We start from the raw sequence: 22,744 nt of genomic DNA, 5'->3' as shown, positions 1-22,744 counted from the left end.
ATGACTTCCTTGAATGCACTTGTTTCTTTAAGCAATGAATTTCTTGCTCATTTCTTCTTAGGTCATCAACATTATTTGTTTTATCATCAGGCCTGCATCTTAACGGGGAAATGGGGGAGTTGCTAAGAGTATAGCTATTACTTCCTTGTAGTCTGTAGGATTCCTGGCTTTAGTTAAGTTTGTGAAGTTACTTGAAATAAAAACAAAGCAAAACGAACTCAGTGTTTTGGAGTCATTTTCATGTTGTTATCTCTGAACACTTCACAAACACTTCATGATGCTTTAGCTGTTTTTCAAAAGTGGAAGTTACCATCTGGGTATGATTAAATAGATTGACAGGATATGATATGTAGGACCTCTTCCACCATGTGCTGAAATGTGTTTGATAAGACATATTTCACTTTTAGAATGTCATGGGTTTTTTTCTTTTGGTTACATTTATAGTTGCTGGTATTGTATGAAGCCTCAGGAGACCCTCAGCTGCACCAGGGAAACTTCTCCAGATTTGCTTATGCTGGCCATGACTCCAGGGCTACATGTTTCTAACTGAGTGGTAAAGTTGCAGTGGCAAATGGAGGGCCTTTAGATGGTCCTAGCAACAAGGGCCATGGGCACCCTGGGTTGTATTTCTTATGGCTTTGTGGAATCTCATATGTCAAATTTGCTTCAACCGTCCTTTCTCCTATACTTTCGTTCCACCACTTTTATGCAACTTACCTTTGCCCTTGTGATTACCATTGCATCTCTTGCTTCAGCATTATTTGTCAGATCGGGTACAGCAACTTGTTTGTCCTGTCTTGTGATTGCATAGTCTGTAGGCCAAATAACAATCCTCTTACTCAAGTTACACTGTGCAGCGCTAGACTGAGTTTATGACAATTCTGTCATTAAACACTGTTTTGGATGCAAATTTTGTTATTCCCAAGTTATTTTTCAAATAAAATGACAAGTCCAAGTAATAGTGTAGGATGGAGCAGTTAATATGCTATCAGGACGGTTGCATAATTAAGCACAGTGTGTGCAAAGAAACTTAGTTTTTCTATTAGCCTTTTGCTTTGGAGTCTGTTGAGCCAAGGATGAATATGAAGAGACTTAGTCATATGGCAGAAGTAATTTTCTTCTTGTGGATAACTGTTTCTTACCTTATTCTTACATGACACAATGACAGTAGGTGGAGTCCAGATCAGTAGTAAAAAAACTAATTGTATGTGTTGGTTTGTAAGTGCAAGTGTATATCTAAGTTTTCATTATATCTTTATTCATTGCTTAATTTATGACCTTATGTTGCAAACTCCAGTTGGAGTAGTTCAGTGAAATCAATTAAAAATTAAACTTTACAACTGATTTTATTGGTTCATGATCAGAAACTTTATATAAAACCAAATTTCTTAGGTAAGGACTTGGTACTTCTGCTTCTTGTGTTGTAAACACCTCAGAAAAGGGATGACAAGCTTAATGTTTACTTTGGTTGTTGATGTAACTGGGTTTCTTTGTCAGAGCTGCTTCTGACTTCTTTCAACTTTGCATAATGAAATAAAAGCAGGAATAATGCATTCAAAAATATAACTTATTATAGTTTGACAAAATTAACTTCAGTTATTTATGCTTCAGTCACTGTAAGTTAAGGATGATAACATGATGAATAATGAATGAAGTAGTAAAGATGTCTCCTTTGGCATTAAATGAACTTTTTTGGGGGTAGGTGAAGTAGGGAGGTGGAAGGAAAAGGTTTCATCCAGAGAATTGTGCTGTAGTTGAAAGTATTAAACAACACTTCTCCCTTCCCTCCAAAAGCATTTTTCTGTTTGTATTTTACTCAGTTTTTTCAAGGTGGTACTTGTTAATTCAAAATAAAACATTATCTGTCTATTTTGCATTACCTGTTGTTTAACTTGAATTAAAATTTCGTTAAATTGGAAACATTTAATTTGTATAGCCTTTTCTATTAGAGATGTTCATGTATTTGTCTATGATTCTGTGATTCTGTATATTGGATAAAGAATGCATAGTCATTCCTGTAATAATTTAACCAAGTTTTTCAAGTCTGTTTAAGCCAGATCTGTTGCTTCAGAAGCCTGAAATGGGGTTCTTAAAAAATTAGAAATACTCTGAAGAGCTTAAATAGCCCTTGAAGTTGATACAAACAGCTTTGTGGACTTACAAGCGCTGTTGCAAGTAATGCACATGTGTGATAATATTCCGGCAAGGGCAGGCTTCTGACTCTATGTTTGGTAACTGCACATGTACTTGTGAATGGTAAATGGTTATTTGGGCAGATGCTCGTCCATGTTGTAGTTCACATTAATGACATTTTAATTCATAAGTAGTTGCTTGATGAAGTAGTTTTTTTACTGAAGATATGGGAGTTTGGTCAGTCAGCCAGTTCCAAAGCAATAGTCTAATAATTTCATATATGACAGACACATAAACTAATGAACATACCTTGTTTATTTGGCTACATACTGTTTTCATTCAGACAACCAAATACTTTAAGAAAAGTTACAGAGGTGAGCATAAATATTTGCCTGAATTGATCAAATCTTGATTAGCTTTAACTGACAGACCCCCTCCTTTAATCCTTAGAAAATTTCTAGAGATGTAAGTTACGCAGCACTTAAAATGAGGAGCCCACCTAGTGCTGGAAGGTAGTCTCGCAGTTAGCATGTTTCTTTTGGCCTCTGGTATTTTCTTCTGGGTTTTATTGCAGTTGGGTTTTGTTGGAGTTTTTGGGTGGTTGTTTTTAAGTGAGGCGGTGCTCCCATAGCTGAGGTAAACTTGCGAAGACATTCATGCAATTGTTCTGTTTGTTTGGTATTTGTTCTTTTGTTTGCCTTCAAATAGGTTTTAGCTGAATCTTGTCAGTGTGAATAAGAAATTTTAAATAATTTGCCTTTAAGGTAGAATAGATCTTATTGTCCAATTCTTTACCTTTATATTTCTGTGACAAAACCGGAAAGATCCTTTCTTTCATATAGTAGTAATGGCTATCGACTTCTACAACCTATTCAAACATCAAATACTGAATTGGGCCTCTGTTTACTGGAGATGACAGCTGTTTGGGGTGGGTAGTTTTGGGGTTTCTGCAATTGTTCTATGAAAAGTGATAATAGCAAAGAGACAGCTATATAAATATTTTCTGATCTGTTATAACAGTATCTTATTCTGTCTAATAGCGAACATGAAGTCCATGTCAGAAGAGCCAGTCCCATTACATGAAGAATTTATCTACTGTTGCGGAGCTGCTACCCATGTCTTAAAGTGTGGGCCCTGGAAAGACCTCTCAAAAGATGAAAGTAAAAATCTACCTAGGCTCTTATTCATGATTATTCCTGGTAAGGGTCTTTTTTTGTTTAAGTCTAGAAGTGTGGTGATTGGGAAGGATATGTTCAATTTCATAAATCTCTCTAGACAAGTGGTAGAATTTGGCTTGTGCATATACCCCACCTGCCCCCCTCCCCCAAATAATAGGATTGCAATGGTGAAGTTTTTTTGTTATATTTGATTACTACTGTTATCTATATTTGTAACAGTGCTGTAAGGTATAACTGAGAGATAAGGATGTCTCATTTACTTGGTGCTGGTGGTTTGCTGACTGCTGGGGGTTTTTTGTTTTGGTTTGTTTCCATTGCTCTCCCTCCATTTATTTCTTGCACGTTGAAGTGATAGTGCAGTATCAGCTGCGTGCCAAGTGAAAGATGAACGTTAAGGGAAAATTCTGGATCCAGGAGTTTTTTAAAGTTGGGGTTTTTTTTTATAGTAAAGGGGTTTTAACTTTGATTTTTGCATATGAATTTGCATGGTAAGCCTCTTAGCCTTATATGATGTTCACCAAGTTTAAGTTACATTTAAATCCGGTCATCTTACAAAGAAAGCTATAAACTTGCATTTTTCATTTAGCATGTGTTAAAATTAATAAAGTCCTAAATTCATGAAGTCTATTAATGAACTGTGAAACTTCTGCCATTAATGGGCTCTACATTCAATCACAAGAAACTTTTAATGCAAGCAAATGTAGTGGCAGGGCTATATGGAGCTTATTTCCTGCAGCACGCTTCTGTGAGGACTCCTTGATAACATCTTACATTAACTACATAGGTTATAGACCAGATATAGGCATTAGTGAAATATTCAGAGTGCTTCTGTCATAGTCTGCAAACTTTTGCAAGTAGCAGATTTATGGTTCTGCTCTTATTTCAGAATTATGTTGGTAACAAACTGGAAGTTCTTTCACTGAGAAAACAATTAAAAAACACAGCAACCACAATAATGCTATCTTTATTTTTAGATACCCAAATTCAGTAGTGAATCAAATTACCCAGGCTCCTTGCTGTGGCTGGCAGGGAACTGACCAGGACGTGGCATAACACAATGCAGTTTTACTTCTCATAAATCAGATGGTTTTTTCCCTACTGGTATATGCCTCATTTTTAGCCTTCAGGGGGAGGCTAATCTGCCAAGACAAAATACACAGGCTTAGGAGAAATCTGGACATTTGGGTCATCTGGCAACTTGTTTGTGTACCTAAACAGGATTAGATAGCATTCCCCTTGTGCTTTTGTAACTTCTCAAGTACGAAATGTGGAGCCCTTCTGCAGTCCAGCAATTTTCACACTTGAAAGGCATGTATCCCTAGTTGAGATTCTTTATGGAATGAAATAAAGAGGGACAGAAGTATAGCTTGATACAAGACAAGTAGAGAAATATCCAGACAAGGGCAGCTCTCACTCAAAAAGGAGAGTATGCATAGCCAAGTGTTCAGTGATCTGGACTGAACATGGTTAGTCCTACTGCATGTGGTACATTGTTCTGCTTATTAAACTACTCTGGTACATATTTTTCCAGTCTTAATGAAATTTATGCATATGATTTTGTTTATGTGTAATCAAACAAATCAGGCATGGGGGTGGGTATTGAAGAGAAAGATAAAATTCTCGGTTTCTGGTGGAATCTAAATGTTTCAAGAGAGTTGTAAATAAATTCTATATACTTATTTTCTTGTTGGGGTTTTTTTAGTCAAATTTCTTCATAATGGGGAGGATTTCTCTCTGGTCTGGCTTTCCCCTTTTTTTTTTTTTTTTTTTTTTTTATATGTGGCAAAATTCCCATTGACTTTGAATGAGGCAGGATTCTGCCTCCTGAGAACTGATAGCTCACTGTGCTTGAAGCAGTTGGAATGCAGAATGTGTAGTGGAGCTCAGTCTCATTTAACTATGACAAGCTAATGTTTTTATTAATGGCAGTCTGTGTAAACTTATAATTTAAAAAAAGTCTTTTTATATTAGTTGAAATGTTTAATGTGCACTTTTTTTGATCCGTAATGTTTTTATCTTGTGTAAGCAAACCCTCTGTATAGGAGTAATAATGTATTTACTGATGTAATTACTGTGTAAAAGGCCCAGTTTTTCCTCAGTACAGAATATATGCATTTGTTGCCTTTTCTTCATATGAATTCTTTTCTATTAAAATTGATGAGATTTACTCAAGAGTAAAACTAAATGTGTACAGTTGAAGGATCAGGTCCATGGTTTTCTGGAAATGTAGGCGTTATGGAAAGGACAGGAATTATTTTTTTCCTCTTATGTTGTAAAGGTCTATTTTCCCTTTTGCAGTGTTTGTTTAGTGTAAAATTAGCAGTGAAGTATAAAATCTACTACAGCAATATTTAACATTGCTTGGGTTCACTGAAAACCAGGATCCACAAAGTGTAGTGGAATTTTTTTTTTTGCTGTTTTAAGAGTATCTGTCTATTTGTGTCTGTGTATTCATGAAACATTTAACTTTGTAAATAAATACAGTACAAATTTTAAAACCACTGTGCTGTCTGGCTCATGAAGTTTTGCTGTACATCGAGGTTTTTTTGCATTTCATTGCAGGAGTGCATTGCAACACCTTCGTTCCAGGCTTTGTAATTTTTGTTACCATTGCTGTAAACTAGATGGTTAAATTTTGTTATTTGCAATCTTCTGCTTGGGAAGCTTAGTTCACGGTCGATAATGTATAATGTAAATAAGATTTTTTGTGGTAAAGCATGCTACACAAGTTTCTTTCATTAATATACAGAAATGATTTCAGAATTTGGTTCTTTGGCATGCATGCAGAGTACTCCCTGTGCTTGCCAAGTTTCTTGATCTGCCTGCTTGCAGTTAGATTGCTGCTGGGTTATTGAATCATCTTGTTGTTTTACCAACTCATGCAGTGACTTGGTGATGTTTAACGCCTATGAGAACTTAACTAGACACTTCTGTTGAAATACAAAGATTTAATCTCCTGTGCTAATCCTTTGAGTCAAGAGTTGCTTATGGTTTTCTGCACAAGAGATAAGTGGGGGCTTGGGTTCTGATATTCTCCTAGGAGTAGTTACATGCACTTACATCAACAAGATTGTTGTCACTTGAAGACTACTTAACTATTTTTCAGCAGTGAAGATAGTATAAACAATTTGCCTGGGTTATGACAAGTCTTTAAAGTGTTCTCCCTTGAAGTGAGACTTCCTGTTAGCTTTAAAGTCTTTGAAGTTCTATTTTTGACTATAATCTAGAGACTCTGAAAAGCTTTCAATACGTTATCTGGCTTTGTCTTCATCTGCTGTTTTGATACTTAGCAATCACCACCCTCAACATTTGCATTGTCTTCATCTGCTGTTTTGATACTTAGCAATCATCACCCTCAACATTTGCATAAGGAAAGTTATATTAAGAATCACTATATAATAGTAATTTGGACTAAAACTAACGGTATGGTCCTGAAGCTTAGTTTCTTTGTATTTTGTTTTTTGGCTCCTAGTAAAATAACTTTTTTAAAGTTGTTTATCATTCACTCTGCTCAGCAGTCACTGGAATTAATAGTTCTTCAGAGGTCTACTCTCACCACCGAGACTAAGGAGTTTGCTTAATATTAAAAGAATTTATTTCCTCATTCTAAAAACTGTTTAAAGCATGCTTACTCCAATTCTCTACAGTTTGGTTTTAGAATGTGCTTTGGTTTGCACAAAAGTCATGGGATGAAATGTGCTTGTTGGTATGTAATCTGTATGTTGTAACCATTCTTCTACAAGAACTAGTAAGGATCTAGTAAGGACTCATTGTACAGGCAAATTAGGTTGCCGTTTGTAGCTTCTGGCAACGTTGGTCAGAATGTTACCCAGAATCCTGTATGTGAATCTTGGTACTTAGTGTGTAATTAGATCAATAAAAAGAAGATAGATCAAAACTGTGAAGCAAATTCTGATTTTGGAGTAGACACCATTGAGATACTCAAGGAAAGTACATCCATCCTTTCAGACACTACTTTTTAAGTCAGCAGCCAGTGTTCTCCATTTGCCTTTGAAATACAGCTGGAGGAAAGGGGAATGTTGCTTGCAATGGACAGCCAGGTTAAGAGGTAAGAAGACTCTTTACCTCCTGGTCAAGGGGATATCTAGGTTCTGGGTCATATTCTGTGCCATATGCTTTGCTCTCACAGTTGCGGAATGAACTCCAGCAACAATTTTATGAGCAAAGTTGAGAACCTGTTCTATCTGAATGCATTAGGCAGTAAAAGCTGCCTGTTTTCCTCTTTCTGGTTTTGTGGTTTGTGGGGTTTGTTTTTTAACTGAATAGTGCCAGAACATCAGCAGAAGGAAAAAATGTCCAGCCTTACCTCATATTTTACCTCTGCAATTTTGTAATTATCAGCCTGTTCATCAGAGCTCTCCTGTGGTTTGTTCTGGTTAATATTTTTTTAGGTTGGTTTTTCGCTTGTTTGTGTTTTTCTTCGGAATGGTGAGTTTGTGTTGTTTTGGTTTTTTTATAGGGTCAGGCTGGGTGCATGTCACCTACCTCAGAAAGGAACTATAAGGCCCAGTTTTATCCAGCCTAATATTAAGCACCTAATTAAGATGCTAAAATAAGGGACATAAATTCCTAGGTACTTTGTATAATCAGTAGCTGGGGCTGGGCACTGCCATGAGCATTTCTGCCTACTGAGAGGTTAGTTGCTCTGAGATGTTGTGCAGTCTCCAAGCTGTAGAGATAATCAAAACTTGACTGGGTGCATACCTGGGCAACCTGCTCTAGCTGCCCCTGCATAAGCAGGGAGTGGGTTAGGAGATCTTAGGTGATCCCTTCCAACTTCCTTGATCCTGCAAATATGACCCAGGGACTGGCCATCCAGGCTCCTTGGCCAGGTGCGGATTCTAATCTGGATTGATTTTTTGAAAGGTAGTAGCTTCAAAAGGTAGTAAGGATAAGTATATGGATAATCTTAGATAATCTAATACTTGATTAGAATTATCCACTCTTTCAAGAGCTGTAATTTAAGGTACCCCTCTCTTTGCCTTCACAGCCATACTGCATAGTAAGTACCTTAACACTGAAATTGGATTTGAGTGTTAGGAACCAAATAGAATGCAAAATTGGTAAGGAATGAAGTATGGGACTCAAACATAGTATGGAAAGAGTATGCCAGAAGAGGGAGCTGTTTTAAATATTAGAAAAAAAATATAGTGGGTTTTTTTGAAAGCTTATTGCTAAAATAACCAGCTATACCAGGTACTAGCAGGCTTCAAGCTCTCATCTGAATGCCTAGGTAAGCATTGACTGTTTCTCTACTTTATATGAATAAAAAAAAAAAATTAATTTTATAAGACCATTCATGTGACAGTGATTTATCAGTCATGTTGGTTGTTGAGGATCATAAAAATGCTGTTTACTTGCGTTAGGAGGAGTGAAATAAAGTCCAGTTAGAGCAGAGAATATAAGGGTTGGAGTGCTAGGGCTTCTGTTCCCAGCCTTTCCACTCTGTTGTTTTTCAATAGATGGCCAGTCATCCTCACAACTTGTGTACCAAACCACCAAACAAATCTTCACATTTGCAACACTTAAATAATCTATCACCCAAGTCTCTAAGCTAGCATTCAATTACAGTCAGCTGACACTAAGTAAGTAACAATAAAAACACAGCTGCATAGAGTGAGACAGCAAATACTGCTTCTCCTGGAATGTTAAAATCATTGGCCAGCTCCATGGGCAGCTTCACTCCTAGTGATTGTGTGAAATTCTTGTGCCAGGATGTATAACATCATCTGATGTACAGCAGTAAATACCCAAAGGACATAAAGGAAAATAATCGCATTTAAATAGTTCAAGTCTTTAATAGAGAAATAATTTATTTAACTTTTGATTTTGGTGCTTGGAATTAAGTAATGCTTTTAGATGCTATGGGAATTTTTAGATGAAAGTCAGAGTGTAACTGCACTGGTGTTAATGCTACATAGGACTCTGGGTTACACAATAACTTGCTCGTTATTTTGCTTAATCCTGTATCACGTAGTTTTGTTGACTTAAAGTTGAGGCTGAAAAAACTGTTTCCTGTGTTGGATGTATATTTTCCATAGTATTAATACTGTACTTTATTTATCTTCAGTTACCTCTACTAGTGTAAGATGCAAGAAGTTGCATGGGTTCTATTACCTTTGCTTATTTTGACCATACTTTCCCAAGTAGAGCGATGTTGCTATTGTCCATCCCCAGCTGAAGCAACAGAGCAGAGCAGAAGGGAAATTTAGGTGCTCAAAAATGAAGATGGTATTATTTAACACACCTGGTCTAGGGAATCAACTTAAGAATCTTGTTTGGTTGGAGTCTTGGCTCCCTTGACAAGGCATTTGGAGGATTATGCAGCTCAGTATGGCATCTAGTCCAGCTGGCACACTCAAGTCACATGTGGCTAATCAGCAGCAACCAAAAAAGTATCTATTTTGCATCTAGAATTCTGTCCCAAGGTAGATGTTTATATCCAAACAGCTGAGCAGGATGGCCTCTCTGTGTGTGCACCGTTACTCTATTTATTTCAGAAAGGTTCCTCTTTTACATATTAGCTTAGCAGCAGCATTCATCTGTTCTGTGGTATTTGCAGTGCTTGGAATTAAACTTAGCCCTAAAGATTTTATAGTTGAGCAGAATATTTACTGTAAAACATCATGCCTGACTGCGAGTTAGCCAGAAGAGGATGGCAGTGAATCTGCAGCCCTTTCATGGTGGGAGGAGAAACACTATTCTCTTTTCCTGTGGCCTTTTCTGCACAACTGCAATGTAGGACTTGAAGCGAACACTTGATGCTTTGAATGTGTTACTTGCCTGCTGGGCTGCTCTTCAGACTGGATCTGGGAAGGCTAGCTCGTGTTCTTAAAACTTTCAAGATTGTCTTTCCATGTGTCCCACCTGCCTGTGTTCGACGTTATATTATCAAGATCACATAAATGGCGCCTTCCTGGGAAGTCTCTTGCTTTTATTAGCAGGTAAAACCTAAGTAACAGAACCTCTCTTAGGGCTTGGGTAGCCTGTGAAGAGAGCGGGTGACTGGAGTGGGCTATTCATAGAGCTCATGCCTTCAGGTAGCTTTTAGAACCATCAAGTAAGGTATAAAGCAGATGTTGCTGAGTCTAAAGTAGTGTGGAAGTTAAATTGTGTATATTAAGACCTACCAGGCACTGGAAATCTAAAAGCTCAATGCTTGGAGCACTTAGAAAATTTCCTGAGGCCAGTATTTCACAATCCGAAATGTTTGTCAACAATACTGGCATAAGGTATTCCTGTTCCCACCACACTGTGCCACTCCACCCCTTGGGTCTGCCAGAACAATAGTTGGAGGGATCATGCTGTGAATTAAATAAATGCATACATTTATTTCTGGGGTCTTTTCAAAGCTGGAACAGTTCCCTGTTTGGGGTCACAGCATGGCCCCACAGAGTTGTGCCAGTGTAGTTGGGGGTGGGAATGACAGTCAAGACAGGAGGTGGGAGTTCCTTCAGCTGGACTTGCTGCAGAACTTTCCGCTGTTAAATTATGGTGTTGATCCACAACATGCAGCACATATATGTGTGTTCACACGCTCAGTCTTGAGACTTCTCTGGGAGGAGTTGGTACCCCACCAGTCACACCAGGTAGCGGTGATTCACTGAGAATGCCTCTCCCTGGTGCTTTTTCCTTTTGTTTACACTGCAATTGCAGATGAAGCTGCCAATTCTTTGCATTTGACTCTGAGTTCTTAGATTTTGATATGGAGAATTTGTGGTTTTCTTTTTCTTCCCTCTCCCCTCCCCCCCACCCCCAGTGGCAGTGGGAAAGGAGCTTTCTTACTGTCCAGTAATTGGTATATGTGATGTAAAAACAATCAATGAGAACAGACTACACTGTAGAGTTAAAAGTTTGTGTAGTGTGGCAATCCAGGTAGAAGGGTCTACGCAGAGCAAGGTAACATGTTTTCCCCTTTCCCTATGACTATAGGGTATCGGCAGGTAAGTTAGAACACAGCTTTCTATTTCAGTGAGACAAACACAGCAGAACGCTTTTGATTCACATGTTTGCGTGGGAGGCATAGACCATATTTGTAAATTTGCACTTGAACAGGAGCAAAAGAATGCAACAAAAATCCCCCGAACCCATCTTCCTGATGCTTTCAAAGCCACTTTTTCCCTTCCAACTTTTCTAGCCATTTCTTTATCTCCACCATGAATATTCATTGCTTAATTATGAAATCAATCTTATTTTCAGCTGACCATGTATTTTCTCAGATGGTAATGCATATAAGGTTCTGTTAACTGGTGGTGTTCTTAGTGGTTAGTAATACTTTAATTTTTATTCATAGATTATTTGGTCTCTTTATTTCTCATTTATAAAATGAAATCTCAGTCAAGTGCTCGAGGACTTGTCAATGGGATGGGCTGTCTCAACTCACACCAAGGTTCTTTGAAGACTCTGCCCTTTATTTTGCTGAGCAAATTAGTTTGTTTTCCTGAGAATATTATCCTTAGGGGATGACACTAATTTGTACCTATTTGATTTCTACTCTTAACCTCCATAAAATTTTGAATACACTGGTCAATTTTACCCTTATTTTTCTGAGAGATAGGGGACTCAAAAGGATACAAAAAAAAGAAGAGTGGCTAGAAGACATGCATGCAGGTATGTCCCTGAAGGAAAAGTGTAAATGTGTTCTATCCCATAGTATATATTAGAAAAGTCAGTTCTTAGGACACTGCTCTCCATTATTTTTGCTGCTTATGGACTCCTTGTTTGTGATTAATATTTTAAAATATGCTGACAGTTGTGCTTTGTTTACTGGGTCAGCCCACCAGCTTCCATTGTCTTTAGAAAAGAAAAAAGTATCTTTTATTAAAAATAAAGTCTTCCTCATGCAGAGAGGAGACTTTATGTCAGATCTAGGCTTGAAATATGCCACTTTTGTTGAATTTCCCAGTGCTCCAGAAGTACCTCTGATGGGGGCTTGGCACATTTGAGCTTGTTAAGTTTGAGGAGGCAGAGTAATGACAGGATGGTTAAATATCCAACTGTGCTTGACAGTATTTCCCCCCATGAAATCTGGGTGGCAGATGTGACTTACTGAAGTGACTTACTGATATTTCTCAATCTGCAGCCTTCTCTCAGTGTCCTCTCTCTGCTAATGAGGTGTTCTTTTCAGCATGGATCCTTCCTGCCTGGCTGCATGCAGCATAATCAGGGGAGGAAGTGATGCCTCTCCTGCAGCATGCAGAGGCTGGAGTTGGCCAGAGTTATGGAAAAGTTGTGTGGGGGTATTTTGCTTGATTTGACCATTTAAAAAAGTATCTGTTTCTCTTCATGTGAGAAGAAGAAGTTCTCTTCAGTGGGCAAGGAAAAATTAGTGAAGGACCTACCTATGAAGGAAATCCAGTGTTTCCATGTGCATCGTGTACAAAGAATGCAGTTAAAACGTTTAAAGCTACAGCACCTGTGTATAATACACTTCTTGCTTCCTGGCAGCTGGTACCAGAAGTACCTGAGCTGATATGGATTTGCCTTGATATTAAATATTTTGATGTAGTTATCTCTGAAAATAATAAGAAATAAATATCCCCTTTCAGATTCTAGTTAACACATGGCCTCATTTCTATCCCAGTAGTAACTGCTATGGAACATTGATGCTATATTAGAAATAAATTTGACTTATGTTCAATAGCTAGATTATGGAAAACAATAGAGCCAAAAATCCAGTAAGTCATAGCCCTTGCTCTCATTTTCCTGTTATGGGCATGATGGAAGATTGTCATTGTCCCAATTTCCATTTTTGAAAACAATCCTTGGTTATCCTTGGTGGATTTAAAAACCTCCATAGGAATAAATAAATGTAAAGTAGTACATGCATACTGCCTTCCACCTTTAAGTTTTAGATCTTTTATGTCTGTTATTGCAGCTTTCTCTTAAAAAGGCAGCAGCTTTTCACAATAGGTCTTAAATAGCTAAACCAGCTGTGTTTGTGAAGTGACTTGTGTTTATGAATGCGTAAAGTGTTTGCCTGAGTGAAGTGTGGTTGGAGTCTTCATGGAGCATCTACTTAGGACCAGTACTAATATCCTAACTACAAGGCCTTTCTCCTCAGAGATAACGTGGTTCAGTGCAAAGAATTTTTTCCTAAGGCTGTGGATTGGTAAATCTTGGCTTATCCATACACAGAGCAGTTTGTTCTTTTCTTTTGCATTTCTGAAGACTGTTAGCAACGGCAACTGGAAAGTTCATCTGCAAAATCACCTTAGTCTGTTTATTTCAAATATTATGTGCCCCTGTAAGTCTTCATACACAAAAATTGCAGAAACACATTTTCTGTCTTTTTTCTGAAATTACCTGTCTTCATGTTCTCCATTGCTGTTCGTGTCCCATATGTAATTTTATTAGAAAATCTTAAAAAAAACACAAAAACCCAAAGACAAACCCAGAAACCTAAAAACCCCAAAGCCCCCAAACCTATATTTTTTTGTAACTCTGACCAGTGGTACAGCACAGGGAAATCTCTGATATAAATTTGAAGAGGTACTTTCTGGTGCCTTGTGATAGTATTGTTTGCTTCTTCCTTGTATATTATTCAGAAGTGATCAAATCTGCAGAGCTGTTTATCTGCACAAAACAATTTGTGGTTATCTTGGTTTTGAGTTGTTTGTCTTGCCTTTGTCTTTTTCCTGCTGATGTTGTCTCATCAGGCTTGCGCTGTTGTTCAGATGTTTCATAGGCTTTGTTGTGAACCCATTTGACATCAAGTCTCGTGTTTCTCTGTGCGCTTCCTTCATTCTCCCCCGTTCTTTCAGAAGGAGGTTTGTTTTCTGCTGGTCCAATTCTGCTTCAGACCCTAAAGTCAGCTAAAAAATTCCCACGGGGAGTTGGAGACACAGCTCAGAGCTCAGTGCAACCTCTCTGCCAGCATCAGTTGTAGGATGGATTGTATCAGACAGACCAACCACACCTAGGGTGTTAAAAGTAGGTAAATCTGTCTTAAGCAGATGCTTAAGAGACTGTGTATGTGTAGGTGTGTACTGGGGCATGTCATTAAATGTGTTAATTTTTCATTTGCTTTGAACAAAATGGAGCAAGAATTATTTAATTGTAAGCACTAGGAAATCCTGGTTTCAACCTTTAAAAAATGTAAAAAAAAAAAAAAAAAAAAAAAAAAGCTATTCCATTATGACCTCAGTTTTTTCAGTTTTAAATCTCTTAAATCTCTTTAACTCCCTTCCAAAACCATTAGTTTACAGACATCTTAGGGGGGAAAAAAAAAACCTAAGGCTTTTTTGTTGTATTTAAGTACCTATTTTACCTGGTTGAGACATTAGAGGTAACTATTGAGATAATACTGTGGACTTTATAACCCTTGCAGTATCACTTACAAAGCCCGCTAGGTTTGCAGTGGGCAAAAGCAGGATTTCAGACTTTGTATCTTATCTGCCTAGACAGATGCTGTTAATCATTCATATCAGAAAACAGGCATGTACTGTCACAATTTCTAGCGGGGAGTTTTTATTTGCTTCACACACAATTGTCACTTGGACCAGCTGCATTACATTAATTTGGGTTTATCAGACTGTCCATGGGATTTCTTTAGAGGTAAATGAACCTGCATTTGTCCTAAAGGCGTAGCAGTGTTAGAGAACAACAGACAAGATTACTTGCTTTGCAAACTGCGTGTAGGAATGTGTATTGTAAAATCCTATTATAAAGTTTTATAGCTGTGTCACACTAAAAACTGTATATGGGAATGTATAGGGAAAAAATGTGAAATGTTCTTGAAAACCTCTCTAATAAGCTATGTTACAGGCACCTGGCTGAATCCTTCTGAGATTCCCTATTTCACAACCCAAGCAAATATACGAAGGTGTTTTCCAGCCAAATTCGTTACTTCAGAGTCAGACAGGATCAGAGTTTTCACATGTGTTTCTATATAATGTTCTTGTAATTGTTTGCTCTTTGGCTGATGCTGCTCCTCTAGTGTATGGACTATAAACGGAGTACAGGATGAAGAATGCCAGTCCTCTAGACGTGCAAACAGGTGAAAGCTTATTTGTTGTGAGTTTATGATGATAATTCAAACGTTATTTGACAAGTTTTGTTTGATATCCCTTGACCCTGCATGTCAGAGAAACCTGCATGTGTTTCCTTTTAAGGCCTGATCATCAGCCATGGTGTCAGTTTCTGCAGTTTTCTCCCAAGTGTGAGAACATCATTGTGTTTTTTACATGCTCCATTTAAATCCTTTTGACATCTGCGTGGGCTGCTTTCCATTCATTAACGTAGGGGAGTTGCATCTTCTTCCATGGTGGCTGGTCAGACGCCAAAGGCAGATGAAGTTTCCTTGAGTGAGGAACTTGTCATTTAGGCTCTTCTTGCTGGAGCGGGAAGCTTTGGCAGCTCTGCAAAGAGGCAGTGAGAATCATTGCCGCAAAAATGATTTTTGTGTGGTCCTGCTGTGTGCCTTTGGATTTCAAATTTGATTTATGGCTGCTCAGTTGTTTGGGTTTTTAAAAAATAAAAGTTTGCATTTCATTTTGTTGCAGGAGATTAGCATGTAAATACTGCAGCATACATACTTAATTCTGAAACTGTGGATTATTTCTAAAATTAAACTCATGGTAATTGCTAGCATATTCTCTAGTTCCTCAAAAGTTCTCTGTAAACCCACTGTTGGCTGTGTATTTCCCTTCTTCTGTTCATGTAGCTGCCTTTATTCTTTATGGTCCTGCTGAGGGCCCAGAGCAGAGAGCAACTCCTAGAGAAGTGCCTGAAGTGCCACAGCTTAATGCCAGCTACGACTCCCGCGGATGGTCAGACTCCTGGAGACACAATTGGAATCACTGGGGAACGTCTTGCAGGATGGTGCACAGAGCCCAAAAGCTTGTTTCAAAACAAGGTGCAAGAAACCTCATCGCTCTTTGGGATGATTTAGCTGCATGCTACTGAGCTTCACTCCCCACCACTCTTGGCATTTACTATAGACTGCCTAAATAAATCCTTTTCAATTTAGATACCCCTCCCAAAACTGCGAAGAGTTGTTTTCATTTTATTTTTGTTTTCAATTGTTTTTGTCTCAATTTCATTGAGTAAGCTGCATATATTTTTGACCTACTCTTTTCTGGACAAAAGGTTTTTCCTGTATGTTTTAGTGTATATCTTTGTTCCTAACTTGAAGTGTTTTGCTGTTGTGGTTTACATTGACATTCCTCAGTAACTCTGGGAATTACTTTTGCGTAGTGTTATCTAATGCTAGTGTTCTCTTGATATTTTACATTAATATTTTCTGTTGCAGAAGAATTCAAAATGCTTGACCATTTGAAGGCTGCAAAAGCTGTCATAGCTTGTGGGGAGTGGCTATGGTCTGTGACTTTTTAAATGAGCGTTATGTGTTTGTTGTTCTGCATTCAGAATGAAGATAATTGAAGTGCACCGTATATAAGTTTAAACTTCCCAAGCCTAAATCTTTTTGTAAGGCCAGCATCTCAAATATTAGTATGTATTTCATTTTAAGACAGGCCAAGTTTGACTTTATAACACGCTGTATAGGAAATCATGTGAAATCAGGATAAAAGTTATTCTTTAGTAGTAATATCCTGGGCAGATATTTAGTTTGTACAAATTGTTTTCTCTCCACTGTTCGATATCTTCATAAGAAGGAAGTGGTTGGCATTTAAAATCTTGTTTTGATGGAAAAAGCATTAACAAGAAAGTGTTTTTGTATTTTTAACTATATGGATGATTAAAGAGTAGTAGTACCAGTTCTCGAAAGCCTCTATCTGCAGTATATAGAAGTGGTTAATATTTACCTCCCAGTATAGCTCAAAGTTCCTCCTCTGCACAGTCAGTTGTTCTGTACCATTTTGCTTTTAGCTGTGGGTGGAGCAGATCGGAAAAGGAAGAAGTGGATTCTTGTCTTCAAATTAAAAATGGAAAGACTTTAAGCTTACTGTACAATAACTGTATGAAATATTGTGTGTTACGTGTATTACAGGAAGGTGGCAGAAGTGCTTTGGTTACTGAAACTTACGAGTACACCAAATAAAGTGTCTTCACTGTATTTGAAGTCACTGTGCAAATTGTCCATTTGACATACTCTTCCCATGACATGCTTATAAATCTTTTGCAAATTAAGCTAATATGCAGTGTGTTGTAGTTTTGTGTCTTTCTATTGTGACACCATTTACAGCTATTGTTTAAGAGTTCTGAAACAACATAAACACTGTGGAAAATTAAGCACAGTTGAGAGGAACTGCTTAAGATGTTCTCTTTGGTTCAGATGACTGCAATTTGAGATTTGCTGGCATGTGTGAATGATTCAGGTGCCCTGAGGTGTCTGAGGATTGATGTGGTATTCCAATAACTGGAGTAACAACTTTCAAATCGGCGAGGTTAACATTGCATTTACTTATGGTTTCCATTTTTTAACACTTCGTTGCTGAGTGAAAGAACGTGGGCAGTTTTGGTTTAATGTACTGGGAAGTCCTTAGAAGGCCCAACTGAGCACTGCTGGGTGTCTGCATGATGAACCTGGTAGTTCTCTTTCTATAAAGTAAAATAGTTTAATTGAACAGCATTTCAACTGCAGTAGATGGGCCCAAAATATTGTTGACCATGGATTGCTGTGTGTATTAAGCCCTGATTATTTCCATTAGCAGTTACGCTAACTCTGTTGTATGAAAAAAATCTTTATCTGTTCAGATTTTTTGTTTGTTCCCCTTAAAGTATTTTGAAGTGAGCAACTAAAGTAAAAACAGATAAAATATCTGACTTTGCAGAGCTATATTAGGAGATAAAACATTCTCCACTTATAAATATTGTAGATGCAAGCTTTCAAGAGCAGGGACTATTAATCTGCATTTACTTAAGTCAGTGAGAATCTGGAATAACTCTATTGAAATTGAAAGTTCAATAAAGAATAAATTTGTGGCTGCTTTACATGTGATTTCTCTGTAGAAATCTTTGCTGTTAAAATCTTTGATTTTCCTTTCCATTTGTGCCAGCGGTTCTCATTCATACCCCTTCAAGGCATTTTAAAGTATCAGTAGCAGCTCTAACAGCTGACCCCTCAGAATGGCTTTTACCATGAGCAGATGCTTATGAAGAGCAGGGAAAGGGCTTTCTTTTGTGTTTATTTTTTAGTTTTATCTGCCTAAAATACACATCACATTTATTACAGGATAAAAATCCCCTTTCCTGCAAAAAAAAGTAAAGAATGCCTTGAGCTTTGTATAGTATTTGATGCGAAGCCTCACTGTTCATAAGCGGTTCTTACTTCACTGCTCTTCAGCTGATGACTGAATCCTGAGAATATTTACGTGTTTGGTTCACCTGGCTGATGATGGGACAGAGCATTGAAATGTCTAAGATGGCTCTAGCCATTTCTCCCCCTTTCCTTGTTGTGCATTATTAAAGGAGAGAAAATAGTAAAGAAAAAAGGCTGGGTTTGAGAGTTAGTTAGCGATCCCTTGATCTCAAAACACCTAATTGCATTATATTCCTGGACTAAGCATAGTGCCAAAACATCATGATCAGTTGTACTACAAAAGACACATTTTATTTTGGATTGCTGCTACTTTCATCTTTAACCTTGCTGAAGGACAAGTTTCCTTTATGTAACATCGATCCAAGGAGCTTGACAGATGATGTCTAGATTTTATTTTATTGTCCCTAGGGCCCTCTGTATTACGTATTTTTGATGCAGTTGTACGGGCGTGTGACCCCTGTGACTTTTAAATTGCTTTTCTGGAAATCAGTTTGCAAAAATTTGATCATGCATTTTGGAGTTTATATATACAAAACTTATTATGGGGTTTGGGTTTTGGTCGTTTGGTTGGGTTGTTTGTTTGTTTGTTTTCTCCCTCTTTCTCCCCCCAGTCTCTGTACTCCAGTGAAAATAATGTTGCTTTTTTATTAATTACAGTAAGGTTTTTTATTATTATTAATTGCAGTAATAAAATCAATAATATTATTAAGATTTAAAAAACATCAGAGACACTTTTTCTATATAAGTGAAGGATGAAGCGTGAATGATATGTTACCTAGAGTGGAAGGCTTTCCTCTTCTGCCCATGTATTATCCCTGGTTGAGCCATGGCACCAGATCCTTCTCACGTGTCAGTGCTGGCAGTGGCTTTGGGTGCCCGATGCACTGCTGCTCCATGGTGAGGTGCAGGCTGTGTTCAGAAGCCCTGGGCTGAGGAAATACCTCTTGGGAGAGCAATGAACTTACTGTGTGTTACCTGGAGAGCAAAAGGGTTGAAGTAAAAGAAGGCAAAATGAAAATGTCCGCTACAGAAAGGGAAAAGTGGAAGAAACCTACTTTATATCTTCACACACCGTTTCTGCAAGTACTGATTTGATTCCAGCTCTGATTCTTCTTCTCTTTCACTATCAATACTTATGCAGCTCAGCCTCTGTGGTTACATTGGACTGATATAAAGGAGTTTACATGATTTTAGTGTTTGGGTTTTTTTCCTCTCATACTGTTTCAGCAGTATATTTGTGTTATTTTGGAATGTGAATGCCTTTTTACACAATACTGCTCTTGACGCCTTTTGCTGTTCATGATACCCAAAGAATTGCCTAGTATGTGAGTGAAAAACATATAACTGAGCAATCCTAACCATGATAGGTGGTTTTACAGGTGTCTAAATGATAATAAGAAATCAATGGAACTACTCTGGAAAATTAATAAATTGAGAGAAGCTATATGTTTTTATGTCTTTGTAGAATTTTTATGCATCCTGTAAGAGTTGGAAAACAAAATCTGCTTCGTCTGCATATGGATTTACTCTCCGACTTAAGTCATTGCTGATACTCAAACAAGAAAGTATAAGAGGAGGAGTAAATATTAGAATTTTGTTCAGAAATGCTAAAATCCCTACCAATACATGTTTTTATCTTTGGGACAGTATTACAGTTTCCACTTCAGCAGTGGTACCTGATGTTGTCACTGTTAAACAGTGGATTTAGAGCTATGTGGTCTGCTCTATTAGGGCAAGATGAATTTGTTTAGACACCAGCCTCTTTTGAGAAGTTCTCTCTAAAGCTGATGGGATGCAGGATGGAGGACAGATTCTTCTGTGGATCTAGAGCTCAGGGGTTGAAAAGGAAAGAGCTTCTCAAGCGATGTGGAAAAGATCAGCAAGTATATGAAGTTGCAAGCAGAAAAAAATCTAGTCCAATGAGTTTAAAATAAAATCATCCTCTCTTTTAGGGTCAGTACAGACCTTTGTATTGTCAGAATACCACATACGTACTTCAAAGGGCAGACATCTGGATCAAATGATATATGCTTTTTGTGATATTTTTATAAAATCTGGGGGTTTCTTTGCCCAATTTTCATGTACCTATAATGTGATAGGATTGCTAAGCGAGTTGGCTGACCTGTAATGGAAAAGGAGATTTACTCTTTATGTTGCGCTTTGGTATTGGGTTCTGCAATTTCAAAGTAATTTTGTAAAATGCTTCTCATGGGTGACACTGATCAACAGAATAAACCAGTTGAACAGCACAGCCCCTGAAAATGGGAAAATAAAAACTGGAAACAGAAAATAAATTAACAAATTGCTGTATAATGCTGTTTAGTTTGATTTGAAGCAGATTGTTTGCTGTTGGAAGGTTAATATTGATATTCTGCTTGTATGTTTTGTTTTTTGGCAGGTAACCCTGGACTGGCAGGTTATTACAGGACCTTTATACAGGCCTTGTATTGTGGACTAAATCAGCAGTATCCTGTTTGGGTTGTGAGCCATGCCGGACATTGTAAACCTCCTAGTGGTATGGAAATGATAGAAGGTACACAATACTATAACTTGTACATACAAATATTGTACACCGCCACCCCGATCTCCGCCCCACCCCGATTTCACTAGCAGGGCTTATGCCTGTTAAAACCAGCGTGACATGGTTTTTAAATGTCTCCGTTATATTTCCACAGAACGGTTGTAGGAGAAGAGAAGTTACTGAGGAAATTAGTATTTTTTAGGTAGATTAGATTTGCCAGTCAAATAAGTCCTATTAAGAGAATAAGAGAGTTTGCTGATGGCAGTCTTTAGAGACATCTTATAGAGAAGAAGGTCTAGAATGTATTTATGTTGAAAAGAGTAGGTTAGAAAAGTATATTTTTCAATAAAATGTCCGATTCAGAGATTGAGTACTTTAGGAGATACCTAATTATCTGAATTTAAAAAATACTTGAACTAAATTAGTGAATTTCCAGGAAGCAAGTTAATCTTTCTGAGACTGGGATATGGGACATTTGCAGGGAAGAAGTTGCTGTTTTATCTTTTAAAAATCTTTTGACATGCAAATCGCCAGCAAGACATAGTAGCCAGCTCAAAGTGGTTATTGCAAGATGTGGGGAGCCAGTAGCAGATCCTATCCTGAAAGTTACTTAGTGTCAGGAGACCTCTGGAATTCTGCAGATGGCCTCTGGGCAAGCTGCAGTGGTGTAGCGGTAAGTCAGAATGATTCCTTAGGACCAAAAGGTTCAGTAATGTGAAGCAATCTGGAAATTTTGAAGAAGAAACTGGTTTAGCTCTTTAGCATAACTTTCCCTCACTGACTTTTGCAGCTGAACTTTTAAGAGTTTTTATTCATTGATTGAATCTCAAATATAAAACTGATACATGAAACCTGTAATTCTTTGGTAAAATTCCTGCCAGTCATTGTGTTCAAGTGTCAAACTACCCTAGATTTATAATTTCTGGTACAATGCTAGCCATGGGATACAGGTAGAAGTCTGGCAACTGAATAGAGCTGAGTTTATTGCAGAGGACATGTGTAGGTCTCATAAGATGCCCTGGGATCATGCCTGTAAGTGTGCAGTCAGTGAAAAGAGCTTTTGATGAGAGATAGTTTGGCTTGAGATGGCTGAGCTAGTTGAGAGGTTTTTAGATGGAGCCAGCAGGAATGTTGGCTCCATCAGTCCCAGTGACTGTCCCAATTCTACTGTGACATTCCTGTGTTGCTGAGGAGAGCATAAATCTGGGAGGAAGGAGAACATCCAGTAGGAAAAAGGGAACTGATATCTAAGTGGAAACCAAACCTCTAGCTGACTTCACTGTGTCCTTTTGCACTGACAAGGCTCCTGTGAGAGAGGGGATTTTCAAGAAAAAAAGTAGCTTGTTAGGAGGGACAGACAGGTCAGAAGTGAAGAACCTTGAAGGCTGGTTGCTGTGTCAGGTTTTATTCAATATATTACCATGACCTGCAGAACGAGAGGGAACAGTGAAATTTCTCAGTTTGAGGATGGTACTCCATAGCATTTACTTATTGGGAAGATAACAGGTGTCAGGGAACTACAGAAACATCTTACAGAATGGAATTAGTGGGCAAAAAGATGGTAGGCGAGTGTCAGGATAGATAAATAGGAGTTAATGCATCCGACAAAATAGATCTCCTTCAACTGTGCCTGAGCAATCCTGAATTTGGAATTAATTTGTAAAACTT

General features: G+C 37.9%; 1 protein-coding gene across 6 annotated transcripts in view; it reads left to right on the top strand.

Moving 5' to 3' along the window:
* The window catches only part of LDAH (lipid droplet associated hydrolase), a 113,889-nt gene that overhangs the window by 5,644 nt on the left and 85,501 nt on the right, over nt 1–22,744 (top strand). For 3 of the 6 annotated variants that reach the window (XM_030491142.1, XM_030491144.1, XM_030491146.1), the window contains exons 2-4: nt 3,174–3,332; nt 5,086–5,208; nt 20,954–21,088. In XM_030491142.1, the coding sequence (XP_030347002.1) occupies nt 3,174–3,332; nt 5,086–5,208; nt 20,954–21,088 (417 nt within the window). Of the gene's footprint in view, nt 1–3,172; nt 3,333–5,085; nt 5,209–20,953; nt 21,089–22,744 lie in introns of all 6 variants that reach the window. The other 3 variants (XM_030491143.1, XM_030491145.1, XM_030491147.1) reach the window with 3 other exon arrangements.

Source organism: Strigops habroptila, chromosome 6, assembly GCF_004027225.2.
Source record: "Strigops habroptila isolate Jane chromosome 6, bStrHab1.2.pri, whole genome shotgun sequence".
Lineage (NCBI taxonomy): Eukaryota > Metazoa > Chordata > Aves > Psittaciformes > Psittacidae > Strigops > Strigops habroptila.
This window is presented reverse-complemented; position numbering and strand designations above follow the sequence as displayed.